Genomic DNA, 15,663 nt, shown 5'->3' with positions numbered 1-15,663 from the left:
GAGGTGTCCATAATGTTACGGCTGATCAGTGTATACTTTAATTGTAATATGACCCTATATTAAATACATACTGAAATTATCTTCATCTAGTTGACCTAGCTTGTATGGTCAGTAGTTTTCCATAAGTCCTGAACATCCATGGCAAGACCTACACTAGTAAATATGACTGTTTTTCATGAGTCAACCAGAGGAAGATACATTGCGCAAAGTCATGCAACTTATTACTCAGGTTATATAAAGTACAATAAACCCTGGAAACTGCATGTCCGTCAAAGGTGATCACCAGCTTCATGGTGTTAAAGATTACCTGATCCAGGCAGCTGATTGGTCAGCTAACACACTTTGCTGTTATCAGTTTTTGTGTTGTTGACAGTGTGGTATAGAATTTGAAGATGGAGTCTAAAAATTTGAACCAGATAGAAGGAGGTAGATAGGAATCATCAAAAAATAAGTACTGCTTTTTGTTAATATTGTCATTTTGATAGTGGATTTTTAGCTGTTGATGTTTAGATGTTTTTCGAGTATGGGGTTGTTTTTAGAATTATTGATACGATGTCCTACAGTGTCACTCTGGGTAACTGTTGAGGTGTTGTGTTCACCCCATGTTTGCGTGGGTTTCCTCCGGGTGCTCCGATTGGACTGGTGACACAAAAATGTCCATGAGTGTATGTCGCCCTGTGAATGACTGGCGCCCCCTCCCGGGTGTGTTCCTGCCTTGCGCCCAGTGATTCCGGGTAGGCTCCGGACCCACCGTGACTCTGAACTGGATAAAGGTTACAGACAATGAATGAATGAAATCATGAATGTGAAATATAATCCCCTCCACAATTCATTTAAAAAATGTTTCGTGTCATACTTTATAAATAATCTGTTTATTTTGAATTGTCATCAGAAGAGACTCAGTGACCACAAAATGCTGCTTTTTTATGTAACACTCCAACAGTAATCCTTGTGATTTTTTTCTCTCTCTTACCATCCTCCTCACTATGTGGAGACAAAATAATCATGGGTTTTCATCCAGGCAAGTTTGTCAGTTGTATGAGTTGTCAGTTGGCAGATTCCCAGTTGTATGAAACTTTATAAACATCGTCCTAAACCCGGACATATTCAGGTGAGTAACTATGTTTAATACACATCTCCTGTTGAATGAAGATCAACACAATTTTACCTTATTTGACTTTGTGCTCTCTAAACTTTTCCATGTTGAAAAATGACTAAAGAAATCTGACCTGCTTGAAAGTCTATAGATACTTGGATATTTAAGCAAAATTTTAAATTTAAATTAAAAAAATGCTCCAGGTAAATTATTTAGAGTTAATTTCGATTATTTCTAGGGTTAATTTTGTTCAAATACACACACACACACACACACACACACATATATATATATATATATATATATATATATATATATATATATATATATATATATATATATTCATTCATTCATTCATTATCTGTTAGCGTCGCGGTGGGTCCAGAGCCTACCTGGAATCATTGGGCACAAGGCGGGAAACCACCCTGGAGGGGGCACCAGTCCTTCACAGGGCAACACACACACTCACACATTCACTCACACACTCACACCTACGGACACTTTTGAGTCACCAATCCACCGACCAAAATGTGTCTTTTGGACTGTGGGAGGAAACTGGAGGAAACCCACACAGACACAGGGAGAACACACCAAATCCTCACAGACAGTCACCCGGAGGAAACCCACGCGGACACAGGGAGAACACACCACACTCCTCACAGACAGTCACCCGGGGTGGGACTCGAACCCACAACCTCCAGGCTCCTGGAGCTGTATATATATATATATATATATATATATATATAATTTTTTTTTTTAATAACATTGTTGTTTTATACAGTAACAGCTCTGGTTTATGAATGACCTCACGTTTAAACTGACATCCTTTCATTATCATTACTGTGGTATGTAATCATTAACTGGTCTGGGTTGATTATAAAGACATAAAGATGAGTCATCTTTAAACTCACGTTGGATCCAGTGGTATATCCTTATTCCAGGCTGCAGTCTACAACCTGATAAATACTTGGACCATATAAACTCATCAGCAACAAGTTTAAAACCACTGACAGGTGACGCGAATAACATTGACTATCTCTACAGTGACCAGTTAGATCTTGAAGTTAATGTGTTGGAAAGAGGAGAAAAAGGGGAATCGTATGGATCTAAGCATTTTAACACATGCCAAATTGTGTTCTAGGGTCACTGATGTGTGAGAGGGGTGAGGGCTTGTCTGTCTGATCCCAGCAGTCACAGAGTTATTGTAGCACAATATAAGATGCACTATGCTCAAACAAATTTTTGCTGTCCAAAGCTGTTGGTTGCTGGTTTTCAATTTACTACATAATTTAAACACATCAGCTGTCGTTTACATTGTGTGGAACGTTAATGATGAATGGACCAATAGAAATGCTCCAACGAATTTGGAATAAAATCTTTTTAAATTGACTTCAGTTGAAGGTAAAGAAAGTTTTTTCCTTCTTTTATGTAGCTGCTGTTTTAGAGATAGAGCTGTAATAGGGAGAATAGAGACTCATCCCTCTTGATTTCAGGACAGTGCTCTAAATGTGTATTACACCATGCAACTGTAGAGGGAGCCCAGAAGCAAAAATACCAGATCTTACATAGAGTTCCTTTAGCTCCCACGACCCTCCAGCTGGTTCACTGTTTGTGTTTCTTACACAAGGGGGAGCTTACATTTACGTTTCGGCATAGCTGCTCGAGATGAGGTTAGGTACATGAGCTTTGCCTGAGGTAAACAAGGACTACTGACGTGCAGATTGACCAATTAAATGTTTACAGAGAAGGTCATCGACCAATAACGGTAGCTCTACAGTCGGACCGTCCAATCAGAAGATTTTAGGCTACTTCACCACGCCCCCTTCTCACTCAAGCGAACCAATCGGAGTAGGGGAGGGCGGGACTAGTTTGTGAACGAAACGCTTCTCGAAGTTCTATGTAAGCTCTAGAAAAACAAAATCCTGGACGTTTGTGAAATTCCGCCCAGACATTTTTTGAAGTCTAAAAAAGAGGACATGTCCGGGTAAAAGAGGACGTCTGGTCACCCTAGTACTATCCACTACATACATGAACATGTACAATAACCATATAAAGGATTTATAATGTAAGCTGCAAATTCACTTAAAATCTATATAAGGAAATACGTCTACTACAAACTCAGCTTGATTTTATCAGTATCTTAGAACTGTTTAACCTCAGCTCACAGCTAGAATGCTGGTCATTCCTAAAGCTTCTCAACAGAATATTTAAATATATAATATAACTTCCACCTGGTTCAAATCGGTGTTCTCCCTGTGTCTGCGTGGGTTTCCTCCGGGTGCTCCAGTTTCCTCCCACAGTCCAAAAACACACGTTGGTAGGTGGATTGGTGACTCAAAAGTGTCCGTATGTGTGAGTGTGTATGTGTCGCCCTGTGAAGGACTGGCGCCCCCTCCAGGATGTGTTCCCGCCTTGCTCCCAGTGATTCTGGGTAGGCTCTGGACCCACCAGGACCCTGAATTAGATATGCAGTTTCAGACAATAAATGAATGAATGAATGGTTCAAAATCCTTTAGTGCAATTTGAACATTACTGTTTTATTGACTGATCGCTCAAACACTACTCAAGCTGCAAAATCTCAACGAGAGCAATAAATCTGACAACACAACCCTGATTTTCCTTTATGTGACTGTGATATACTGAAATGTACTGCTTCCTTTGCAATTGCAAATGGCCTCCGTTTAATATCCACTGTAAAGTCGTGCTGCTTGTTTTGCTCTAGATATCCACCAGAGGTCACTATTATAAAGATCACCTTTAAAGGCTTCGTGTCTCAGCACCTTTGGGGATGTGCTCTAGAGCTGCTGCAAATGACCCTAACCTTGCAATGCCCATTGTCAAGCAGTAATATACTAAACAAGGTTCTATGTCTTTTAACACTAACAGAACTGTAGCGGACATCTTCCTAGAGAAGATCCATTTAACAATTCAGGCATTCAAATAGTTATTGGACTATTTACAGTTCTATGTACAGCCACTGCCTTTAATAAAGAGACCCTGAAGAGCCTCGTTATAAGGATGTGTGTGAAGAGATTTTTGGGAAAATTGCCAAAAATCAGCTGCTGAAACACTTTGCTATAATGAGGTTTGTCTAGTCTGGGCTAGGCCACTTTCTTTTATGTGTCTTTGGGCCTGCTTCCCAGACCTAGCAGAGGCCCGAGCCTAGATTTAATTTAATTTTTCATGGTGACGTTGCAGTTTAGTCCATGAGTCCACTTAGTCTAAGCTTAATCCATTTCTGAAACTGGCCAAACTCATTCGGCACAATGGTTTAGACCACTAGGTCTTTGAATTAAATCAATGAAATGCTAACAAAATAATTCTGGGAGGTTTTATATAATACTCTACATTACTTTACAGTGGGGATGATATGAACCAGGAGGCATGGATTATTTATATTTATTCTACTGTTTACATCTGCCTGATTTTATTTTTTTGCTTTTTTTTTTGGGCCATCTATAGATTATGGCCTGTCCCAAGGCCTCTGTCAGAAGACCTTTTGCGGTAGACCCAAATGCCCAGTCAGCAATTTGCCCTGCATCTAGCTGACATATGGCATTGGACATGGTGACCTTATGAGATTATGCAACTGTTCCATAGCATCCATTTTTATTATCAATGTTTTTCCATGGAGACTTACAAACTAGGTCTGTTTATGTGCAGCTGAAAATGTGTGAGCATCAGTTATGCTTTAAAGTAGCCGAAATTACTACTAAAAAACAGCACAAATTAGTATAAGTAACATACATTCCAATATCTGGTTTACTGGGTTTATACATATAACGTTTTCACTGGTTTTACACTACAGAATGTTAGCTCAAGGACAGTGCACAGAGACCTTCATGGAATGGGTTTTCACGGCCCGAGCTGCTGCATCCAAACCTTACATCACCAAATGCAATGCAAAGCTTTGGATGCAGTGGAAAGCACGTCACCACTGGACTCTAAAGCAGTGGAGGTGTATTCTCTGGAGTGACGAATCACGCTTCTCCATCTGGCGATCTGATAGACGAGTCTGGGTTTGGTGGTTGCCAGGACAATGGGCAACAAATCTGACAGCATTTTGCCAAGTGTAAAGTTTGGTGGAGGGGGGATTATGGTGTGGTGTTGTTTTCCAGGAGTTTGGTTTTGCCCTTAATTCCAGGGAAAGCACACCAAGAGATCTTTGACAATTTCATGCTCCCAACTTTGTAGGAAACAGAGCTGTTCAAACATGACTGTGCCCCAGTGCACAAAGCAAGGTCCTTAAAGACATGGATGAGTGAGTTTGGTGTGGATGAACCTGACTGTCCTGCACAGAGGCCTGACCTTCACCTGATAGAACATCTTTAGGATGAATTAGAGTGGAGACTGCGAGCCAGGCCTCGTCCAACATCAGTGTCTGACCTCACAAATGTACTTCTGGAAGAATGGTCAAAAATTCCCATAAATACACTTCTAAACCGTGTGGAAAGCCTCCCCAGAAGAGCCGAAGCTGTTATAGCTGCAAAGGCTGGGCCAAAATCATATTAAATTCTATAGATTAAGAATGGGATGTCACTAGATTTCATATGCAAAAGCAAACAAGCGAGTGTAGACTGTTTGCACAAAATTTTCCCTAAGGAACATACACAGAGAGAGAGAGAGAGAGAGAGAGAGAGAGAGAGAGAGAAGATTCATGATGCAGTGTTGAGCATGTAGAAGCCTTCATTTAGTGTTTGTAGTGCTGTAGGTAGAAAGCAGGGGGCATTTGGGACGCAGCCAGAGATAGGTTCGCTCAAATTAGGAAACTCCCTTCACCCATGTGTGAACGTGTGTTGTAGTAATATTCTCGGCATGTGACTCCTCAAAGCTCCATTAAAGCCCCCCCTCCCGTGTTGTGTCTTGTGACCGCGCCGCTGTGTTTATTACTCGGGGAGAGGAGAGGAGAGATGAGGAGGTAAACCAGAGGCGACTGAGGAAGAGGGAGAAAAAGGAGAAAGCAGAACGAAGACAGAGGGGAAAGGGAAGGCGAGGAGAAGCCGAAGGATGGCATCTCTAAACGGAGCCCGTAAAAAAGCCGCCGCGAGGAACAGAGCCGTGGAGAGGCGGAATTTAATCACCGTTTGCAGGTAAAGATCCACAGAAGGGGTCCCTTTTTCCTCCGCTCGGAGCTCGATTTACCGGGTCTGAGTTTTCTTACTGCAGCTTCCAACATTTTTAATACCCCTTTATGAAATTTGACATTTACAAAAGGTGTAATGTAAATGTTAGCAGTGGTTTTTCTCATTCTTATACTTTTTTTTCGCTTCGCAATTTACAAAACCCTGATTTAAAAGGAGCGTTGTAGGAGCATGACGTCATAATGCTTCATGCAAATTAGCCAGGTGAAATTGGGAGGGGAGGGGGTGTCGGGTGGGTGGTTTATCACAGCAGTGGGCTTGCTTCCCAGTCCACAAAGATGGAAATGCACTAATCTCAGACAAGCTTTTAGTTCAAACCCTAATCTCACGAAAAAAAAGAACCATTTTCGGGAACAACTTTCAATTTGTGCTCACTATTTCTGAATTTTTGGCTACAATTTCCTATACATTCTGTTATTTACTTTAAACAAAGCATTATTTATGTGTTGCCATAGTTTCCTGTTCCTGCACTTCCTCTGTCTGTAGAGCTACTCTGTGAGAGCAGCCTGCCACTGAACTTGCTCCTCTTTCCTGCGATGATGGTGTGTAGTGGATGTCCATCATCCTCCATAATAAACATACTTGTAAAAACTGCATTGGAGGTCTGTTAGATGAGATTAAAGAGATGCTGGGGATTGGAAGGATTGTTATTGACATAGTGTGGTTGCGCAGGGTTGGGAATCGAACCCCAGTCAGTCATGTGAAGTGTGTTGCCCACTACTCCGACTGCCTGAAGGTGTTTAGGTGTTGGAAGGTGCAGGGTTTGAATGAAAATAATTGCTGCACACTGTGAGTGGGACGCTAGATCTCCTGGAGCATGGGGTGGGCAACTCTGTTTGTTTACAGTGCCCTAATCAACCCCTGAATGAAGCCTGTAATCAATGGTGACTCATAAAGTCTGATTTAATCATTCTAACAGCCCCTTATGTGTAGACCACTTAATGAGGGTTTGAATTAGTATTGCATGCTTTGCTGAAAATGTTCCTCTTGGTACTAATTTAATCGGTCGGGTACTAGTAAATCAGTTAGGATATTAGTTTAATCACAGTCGCAGCTTCTCATTTTCGGAACGCTCGTGAATTGTTCACAAAATTCTCTTTTGTCTTTTTTGATCCTCTGTAAACCAAGAACATAATAACATGTTCCCTCGGGACAACAGCTAGGGCATCCCAGTCTACAGAAAAATGGAACCTTGACTTTGCTGTATATCAGACAGTGTGCTACCTGGTGCAATGTATGTTGTTCTAACCTATGCAACCAATATTGCGCAGTAGCTAAGGTAAGCTGTGGTCACAAACCCTTGCTTTGTGTTAGTCCACTGAAATAGAATGTGCTTTCACATAGTAGTCTTATATTAGAAATTCTGAGCTTGAATCCTGACTGGAAGGAATATTTTCTCAGCTGAGACTGAGTTATTCTGGTGTTACGCTACATATTCAGTACTTAGGAAATAATTAGTACCATATGCCTCTTCATTTCATGGCTCTATAATTTAAAGATTGCAAGTGAAAGGTTACCCGTCTTTCTGTGGAGGAGAATGTGGCATAACTTTAGGGAACGCAACTGAACTTTAAAAGGTACAACTGGTTGTAAAGGCACTTTTACACTGTACTTTAGTGAACAATATTGTACTTGTACTTCTACCCCTTTTCCGATAGTGTGTGTTGCTGATATGATGAGGGTTTTTTGAATGTATAGTTTGGTGAACCGCAGATGTTAGCCAGTAAACTAGTTGCTTGATTTTTCAATTAAGCTCCGCCCACAAATCGGTTAAACTGGCCTCACTATCAGGTTTATGCCAGCTGCATTCTGATTGGCTATCTCTGCATTCACATATATAAACGATTTTGTGTATAATTTGGTACTGGCTCTGGTACTTGTCCGACATGAATCAAATATTGCCTCCTCCTACACACCATGCCAGAATGGCAGACTTGTGATTGGTCTTTGTGTGTGAATCAAATTTATTTATTTTTTTTCTCCCCTGTTGTAGTAGGCTGTTCTTGGCCACGCTAAGAGATGAAGGGTACCAGACTCTCCCTAGAGGGTCTGGCAATGCATGGCCAAGAGTAATGTGACATTTTGTTGACTGAGCACTTTGTTTGATTCAAGAAATGCAAGCCTTGTCAGAAATATCATAATTATGAGATGCATATAAACACCACCCCAATGTAGTTTACTAGTGGGAAAAATCATGTGACAAGTTTCTGCTGCCAATCAGACTCATTGTTCCCTGACCAAAAGCCAGTTGAACACTTCTGAGAAGTACTGAGGCAGAATACGACAGTGTTGCTTTCCATCTTGCTTTCTGTGGGTTCACACATTATAATTTTATTTAATTTTGTGGGTTAAAGTTGTCCTCGTATGTATGTATATATGTATACGTACGTTAATAACTCTGCATAATAGAGTTGTGTGTATTAAGCTAACAAAACACTTCTGGGGGTTATCCTTCATTCAAGTGTTCTTTGTTTTATTGGAAAAATGAATTTCCCACCAGGAGGAACCACATGAACACAATCTAAAGTTGGGAGCTGAAGTCGGACACATAGAAATTTTTAATGCAGCACGAACTGCCCGAGTTGTGATGTAAACACTGTTTCTGACACGGCATAACAGTCCATCAGCGGTAAAACAGCAAATAATAACGTACAATTTGTAATTAATTCTAAGAGTAATGTGGTTTTTAATCCACCACCTGAATTCCATTTGAATGCAGCATTATTCAACGAAGATTTGAGTTAGCTACGTAACATCCAATAGTAATGTCCTCAGGTTTTCCACCCAGCTGTTGAGTTTAGTGCTAGCTGCTGCTAACTTGTGCCCAAACCAATGACCCCTGTCTTAATGAGGATTTGTTTTAGTGTCACATGGTTTCCTGGAACCAGAAAGCCATGTTTTTTGTTTTGTTTTGGTTTTTTTATGTATGAGCTGCTTGAGAAATTCTATTCAGATTCTGGCAAAACAGAAAATACTGCTAAACTAAAGTTGCTTTTTCAGTCTGTAAGCTTGCTTCCCAACTCTAGTCTTGGAAGGCCACCAGCGTATTATACACAGCTGTATAATCCTTGCCAGTTTCCTTTGACCCCATGTGACACAAATCATGGCAGTCTTCAGTTGTGCTATTTGATCGGTACTCTCTTTTTTGTCACACTGCTAATTGACAGCCTATATAAATAATGAGCAACTCCTTTCAAACTCCTTAGCATATTTTGAAGCTGTATTTTCCTGTTTTTACAGCTGCCTTCCTGCTGTGGATGAATAGTTTGTTTTAGCCGTTCAATAGTCCAGGGGATATCAGTTTTGTCTACAAAGCAGGTTTTCATTCCACTCTTCTTTGGGTTTTTTTATTTATTTTTATTTTTTTAATCAGTTGTTCTCAGTCTCCAAAACAGTTATATGAACTATGACACTGCTGTGTTTGGAGAAGGGGAATGCAGCCACATTGGCCTTTGGCAGATAGCCCTTCATCAGTGGTCAGTTAGCCTACGTGACTGGATATTTTTGGGTGATGGGCTACTATTGACTTTGCAGTGACATTGACTTGTATAAAGAGAGAAAATGCTGTAAACATATTATTTTCTATGCACTTTGTAACTAACCGTTTGGATTACTTGATTATATTTGGTCATATTTAGATGTTCAACCATGCCACACTGTGCCACGTAGAGCATCTTTTGAAGTAGGAAAAGCCATCTTGGCATGGTGCCAGCCTAAATGCCCGCTAATGTGAGATTCCTATTGGGAACCCAGCAGGATCCTCTTATTGTATAGGCCAGTATTCAACACTAACCTACAAAAGCTATTCACAAGCTGCTTTCCCCAGCAGACTGGAGCACTGAGGCAAAGTGGGTGTGAAATATGTCTGAAGGTGAGCGAGGGCAAGTGAGGTTTCAAATTAATTTCAAATGAAATAGTTTTTGTTGTTGCTCTGTTTTTCCACTGAACAGTGCTTTCAGTTGTTAAAACTGCCTTTTTTGAAAGAGGAGAAATGAAATATTTTCAGTTTTTTCAATACACAGCACTATTGCTGTAACGTTCTGCACAATAAACAACAGGAACTTGTGAAAGGAACTAGTGGGCACTTGTCATTTAGGAATTGATAAACTATATTTTTCCTCTTTTTGGGACGACTGCTGTGGTTCCTTTAAGAGACCCCACCCACTTCATCCTTTAATGACAGCTGTGTAAAACAATATTAAATACATATAAAGACTAACCAATTCGCAATAGCTGTTATAACATTTTCTAAAGCAGCTTTAATGAAACACTAATGTTTTAATGTAGGGCTGTGCCATATCGTATGATGACACCTGTGTTATTCAGATTTGTTTATGAAATAACATGCACAAATAAATAATAATTTAATACTATTAACATATATATGTGTGTGTGCACGGTGGCGCAGCAGGTAGTGTCGCAGTCACAGCTCTAGGGACCTGGAGGTTGTGGGTTCGATTCCCGCTCCAGGTGACTGTCTGTGAGGAGTTGGTGTGTTCTCCCTGTGTCAGCGTGGGTTTCCTCCGGGTGCTTCGGTTTCCTCCCACAGTCCAAAAACGCATGTTGGTAGGTGGATTGGCGACTCCAAAGTGTCCATAGGTGTGAATGTGTGTGTTGCCCTGTGAAGGACTGGCGCCCCCTCCAGGGTGTATTCCTGCCTTGCGCCCAATGATTCCAGGTAGGCTCTAGACCCACCGCGACCCTGAATTGGATAAGTGGTTACAGATAATATATGAATGAATGAATTCAGTGTAATTACTATTAATATAGCATTTGTTTTGTTGCAATAATGTGTTCTTGAAATTAATAAAAGTATTTTTCAATGTGTTGTCACTTTGCCAAGAATATCGTTATTGCCAAAATACCCTGAAATATTGTGATATTATTTTAGGGCAATATCACCCACCCCTATTTAGATGTGACTTTATTGTTCATATATATAAAAGACTACTGTCCTTATAAGAGTTGTGTGATCTTCAAAACGAGCTCTAGACTGAAATGTATGGTTCCACCAGTTTGAACTGCCATGATGAATGTAATGAGATTTTGCCTCTTATTTCCCTTAAAGGACTCAGTCGACATTTACACAAAATTGTGTTACAAAGTTCAATATACATAAGGCTTGCATATTTTAAAAAAAAAATGGTTTCCATGATATGGGCCACCTGACATTTAATTCACCCTAATAATTCAATAACATTAATTCTCATCAGGGGCAGCCTACATTTAAAACCTCTATGTTATAAGGCACCGGGCAAATTTGAGATAAAATGCAAGCACTTGTTTCCCACAGACACATGAGTCACAAGCTGCATTGTTTCATTCTGCTCAGGTAATGGCAAAGTGCTAAACTGTTTTGGAGGGCTATTCTGATCTGTTTGCTAAAAAAAACACCCATGATTCTGCAGCACCATTGTAGATCAGCAGGCGGATCGAAGCCGTTGTTCCCGTCTAAAGAGCTTTAGGACTCTTAACCATGGATGACTGCCATAACTGAGGTTCAAACTTGGGTCACAAGTCCAAAACACACTTAGCAAATTGTGCCAATTGGATGTCTTTAAAGCAACAGTTTGGCAAAATCAAATGTGCACGACTTCCCTCTTAGCCTAAATATGTTGATTGCTCTAGACCATGTCTGATATCCAAAACTATTAAACACTTTCTACTTATTGAGTGGTGCAGCAGGTAGTGTCTCTGTTACACAGCTCCGGGTGACTGTCTGTGAGGAGTTGGGTGTGTTCTCCAGAAATACCACAAATGTTTGGCATAGTGTATGTTTTATTCACTGGTGCACATGCACACAACTACCATCCCCAGTGTTCAGCCAAGTGTGTCCTGGGAAGCTGAAAACAAGTGTTTGAACTGGATAGTGTTTGTGTTTGCTTTTGTGCTGTCCCCTTTTAGCTTCCTCATCAGGGCTCTTTTACTGTTTGTCGTATGAAAGTGATGTATCAGCCCGCCACAGGGAAAGTGCAGTTGCCACAGAGACACTACATCCATCTCTCTGCCATCACTCTGTAGCGGAGATATGGCCCTTAGCCTCACACCTCAGAACTTGTTACTGATTGTGTCAATCACTCACACACTTTCAAACACACGCATTATCATTTAAAAGGGAAAACAGAGCATCTGTCATTGCTTTTCTGGGCTCAGCACTGCAGAAACTGCACTATGTATGTTTTGGAGGAAGGTAGGAAGCCCTTCCCCTCTCCATTGATATCAGTACAGTCCTGTAAAAGTAAATTACCATAGAGGGAACCCCAGGTGCAAAAAACACGTATCTTACCTAGTGTTCCTTTAATGATCTGCAAATTAATTCAATTTTATTGATGTAGTTTAACAGCACTTTCTGTTCTGCTTTCATGTTTGTCTGCGTGTGTGTGATATTCTTAGCTTAGACAGAGTGGCCTATTTTTGGCCACCTTTATGTTTTGTTGATTTGGAGAAAGGGAAATGTCAGAAGAGGAATTAGCTTGTGAAATATCACTCTGTATCCTGGCTCCTGGATACCAACGTGTAGTGATCTCAAAAAGCAAAGAGAGAGGTTTTGTTAGTGATAAAAATATGTAATTCATAAGAATATTTATGTTGATACTTTGCTGGAAAAGTGTGTGTGTGTGTGTGTGCACGCTGGGGTATTTAGTTTGGAGATGTTGGGGTGTGTGCATTACTGGTAGTGAATCAGTAATTGAGTAAATGCCAGAATCGGGTTCTACTATTGGGAGTATAATGCTGTTTATGGATATTGGAGCATTGATCACCTCTTCAGAATGATTTGCTTTCAGAGTTAAGGCATCTCCCTATAAAACCCAATATTTGCTGGTGTCTAGTTTGCTGCACTATTATAGTGATTTATTTAGTTGGTATTTGAAATATCAACCTTGCCTCAGCCATGACATATCTGGGGATCAAGGCCTTCTTAGTCACTGAAGCTGCAAGGCTAATTTGGCTAACACAATGGAAGCATTTACTTTGTAAATTAGCATTTTGCTAACTGTATGTCTTTCACACACTTAAAACCGCAGAATCTGTGTTAACCCATAAGAGCCCATGGTGATATGTGTCACAAACTCTTTCTAAGTTCTGGAAAGTTCCCTACACATTTATTCTTCACTTTATATCATGACTTCCCTATGTGACATTTACTGAACGTCCTAGATGTAGTCACATGAATGTGTGACTTCATTTACAGAATGACCAGAGAAATGCTTACTGTAAAATCATATATTTGTTTCTGATGTGTGTTTCAACATATTTAACAATTCAAATGCTTTAGTCGCCTGTCCTGTGTCACATATGACACACTCTGATCCCATTTCAGGAACAAAATGCTGAAATGCAAGTTACAAATTTGTTGTTGCGATGTTGGCTACATTGTGTTTTTCTCCTCAAAATAATTACAGAATATGGCAAGTAATGCGAGGGGGAAAAAAGTGTGTTCCATCTTGCTTCTTTGGTCTGTTTTATATTTGACTTCATGGTGAACTGGTTTTTTATGGGTTAATAAGTTAAAATATACTTGTTTATGTTGAATGTGCGAGTGTGTGTCGCCCTGTGAAGGACTGGCACCTCCTCCTGGGTGTGTTCCTGCCTTGTGCCCAGTGATTCCTGGTAGGCTCCAGACTCAGTGACCCTGAACTCGGGTGACCAGACGTCCTCTTTTTTTAGGCTTAAAAAAATGGCGGAATTTCACAAACGTCCGGGATTTTGTTTTTCTAGACTTTTCTAGACTACATAGATTTTCGAGAAGTGTTTCGTTCACAAACTAGTCCCGCCCTCCGATTGGTTCGCTTGAGTGAGAAGGGGGCGTGGTGAAGTAGCCTAAAATCTTCTGATTGGACGGTCTGAGTGTAGAGCTACCGTTATTGGTTGATAACCTTCTCTGTAAACATTTAATTGGTCAGTATGAAATGTGAACTTTGGAAGTTTTATTTTTTTGAATGTATATAAGTGTATTTATTCATATATAGTTTTTATTATATATTTAATATTAATTATTTGATGCTGTGTTGAAGGGTGGTGGTGTATTTGTGCATCAGGATTATGTACAGTTGTGTATGTTCCTGGAATTGGGGGGAAAAAAAAAATGAATACAACTACATTATAAAAAATGGCTTAACTGAAGACAGGGATTTGTTTTTGTCCTCTGGTAATTTTGTACAATGCTAACTGCTGGGTTATAAGCTATATTTAGTAATGAATGCTAGTTAGATACTCTAACTTTGTTGATCCAGTGCAAAAATCACATTTCAAGCATAGCATTTTAGTTCACACAATGCTATTCAAAATGATTCTAACTAAACCAAGCATGGCTCAGCTTTTTAACAAAATGTCCTTCACGTCAGTCAAAACTACAGTTAAATCAGTGAATTCTTAACGCAGCCGCCTTTCATTTCTTTTAATTTATCTTCAGCTGATTCACATTATTTGCATATTCATCCAAATTCAACTCCTAAATGTAGAATTTTATTTTTTTAAAGCCTATCCACAACCTCATAATTCAGAGGATCAAATGACATTTATTCCTAATATAGGCTTGTTACAGTCAACTTAATTACAACTTCAGTAATCTATTAGTATCTTGGATGTCATGGAAAGATAACACACTTCCTGACCTCAGTTTGTCCTTTTGGTTGTCTGCCCATCAGTCCACATTGTCAACACTTGATGTGCCTTTGCCCAGCAACCTGCAGAGTTTAGAAACCATCCATGTGGAGGTGTGTGTGTGTGTGTGTGTGTGAAAAACAAATGGAGATTGATGGGAGAAGAGGAGTAGCTAAAGTTGCTGATGTTGCTGGATGGTCTGTTTGTTCATAAGTCTTAAAATTGCTGCCTCACTGGTGCTTAGGAAGATATCTTGTGTTAAAGGGTCTATTACAGAGTGCATCTGAAATCAAAATGGACCTTTTTTCAACTTTATGCTTCAGGTCATAATCTTTCATCAGCGTGTATTGACTTTTGCAGACCTATAAAATGTCTGCTGAGCTTTAATTGCCTTGCACCAGACAGACAGAGAATAGTAACCTTCAACATTATGTCCATGTTTTGTCCACATTTGTGCGATGATAATATGAAGCTAACATAGGCAGTATGTAATAGACATGTACACTTATACCAATGACCCCATTTAATCGTCACTGTCTGATTAAATATATGTATCTCCATGAGTGTGTATGTGTAGTTTAGTACTTCATTTGAACATAACAGCTGTCCTTCACATTGAGTGAAAATATCATGATGAATGGACCAATAGAAATAATCCAAAAGTATATAAAATCAATATAGAAACAGTGATTTCAATTTTACATGTATTTAATTTGCTGTTGGGGCGGCACGGTGGCGCAGCAGGTAGCGTCACACAGCTCCAGGGTTCTGGAGGTTGAGGGTTCAAGTCCCGCTCTGGGGTCTGTGAGGAATGTGGTGTGT

The 15,663-nt window shown here is 40.0% G+C and overlaps 1 protein-coding gene across 4 annotated transcripts in view; it reads left to right on the top strand.

The window, feature by feature from the left end:
• Positions 1-5,926: 5,926 nt before the first annotated feature.
• The window catches only part of rundc3b (RUN domain containing 3b), a 34,242-nt gene continuing 24,505 nt past the window's right edge, over positions 5,927-15,663 (top strand). For all 4 annotated transcript variants that reach the window (XM_066645595.1, XM_066645587.1, XM_066645612.1 and 1 more), the window contains exon 1: positions 5,927-6,186. In XM_066645595.1, coding sequence (XP_066501692.1) covers positions 6,104-6,186 — 83 coding nt within the window. In that variant the 5' untranslated portion in view covers positions 5,927-6,103. The remainder of the gene's footprint in view (positions 6,187-15,663) is intronic.

Source organism: Hoplias malabaricus, chromosome 1 (genome assembly GCF_029633855.1).
Source record: "Hoplias malabaricus isolate fHopMal1 chromosome 1, fHopMal1.hap1, whole genome shotgun sequence".
NCBI classification, from domain to species: domain Eukaryota; kingdom Metazoa; phylum Chordata; class Actinopteri; order Characiformes; family Erythrinidae; genus Hoplias; species Hoplias malabaricus.
Note: the sequence above shows the minus strand (reverse complement) of the source record. Positions and strands in the feature narration are given on the sequence as shown.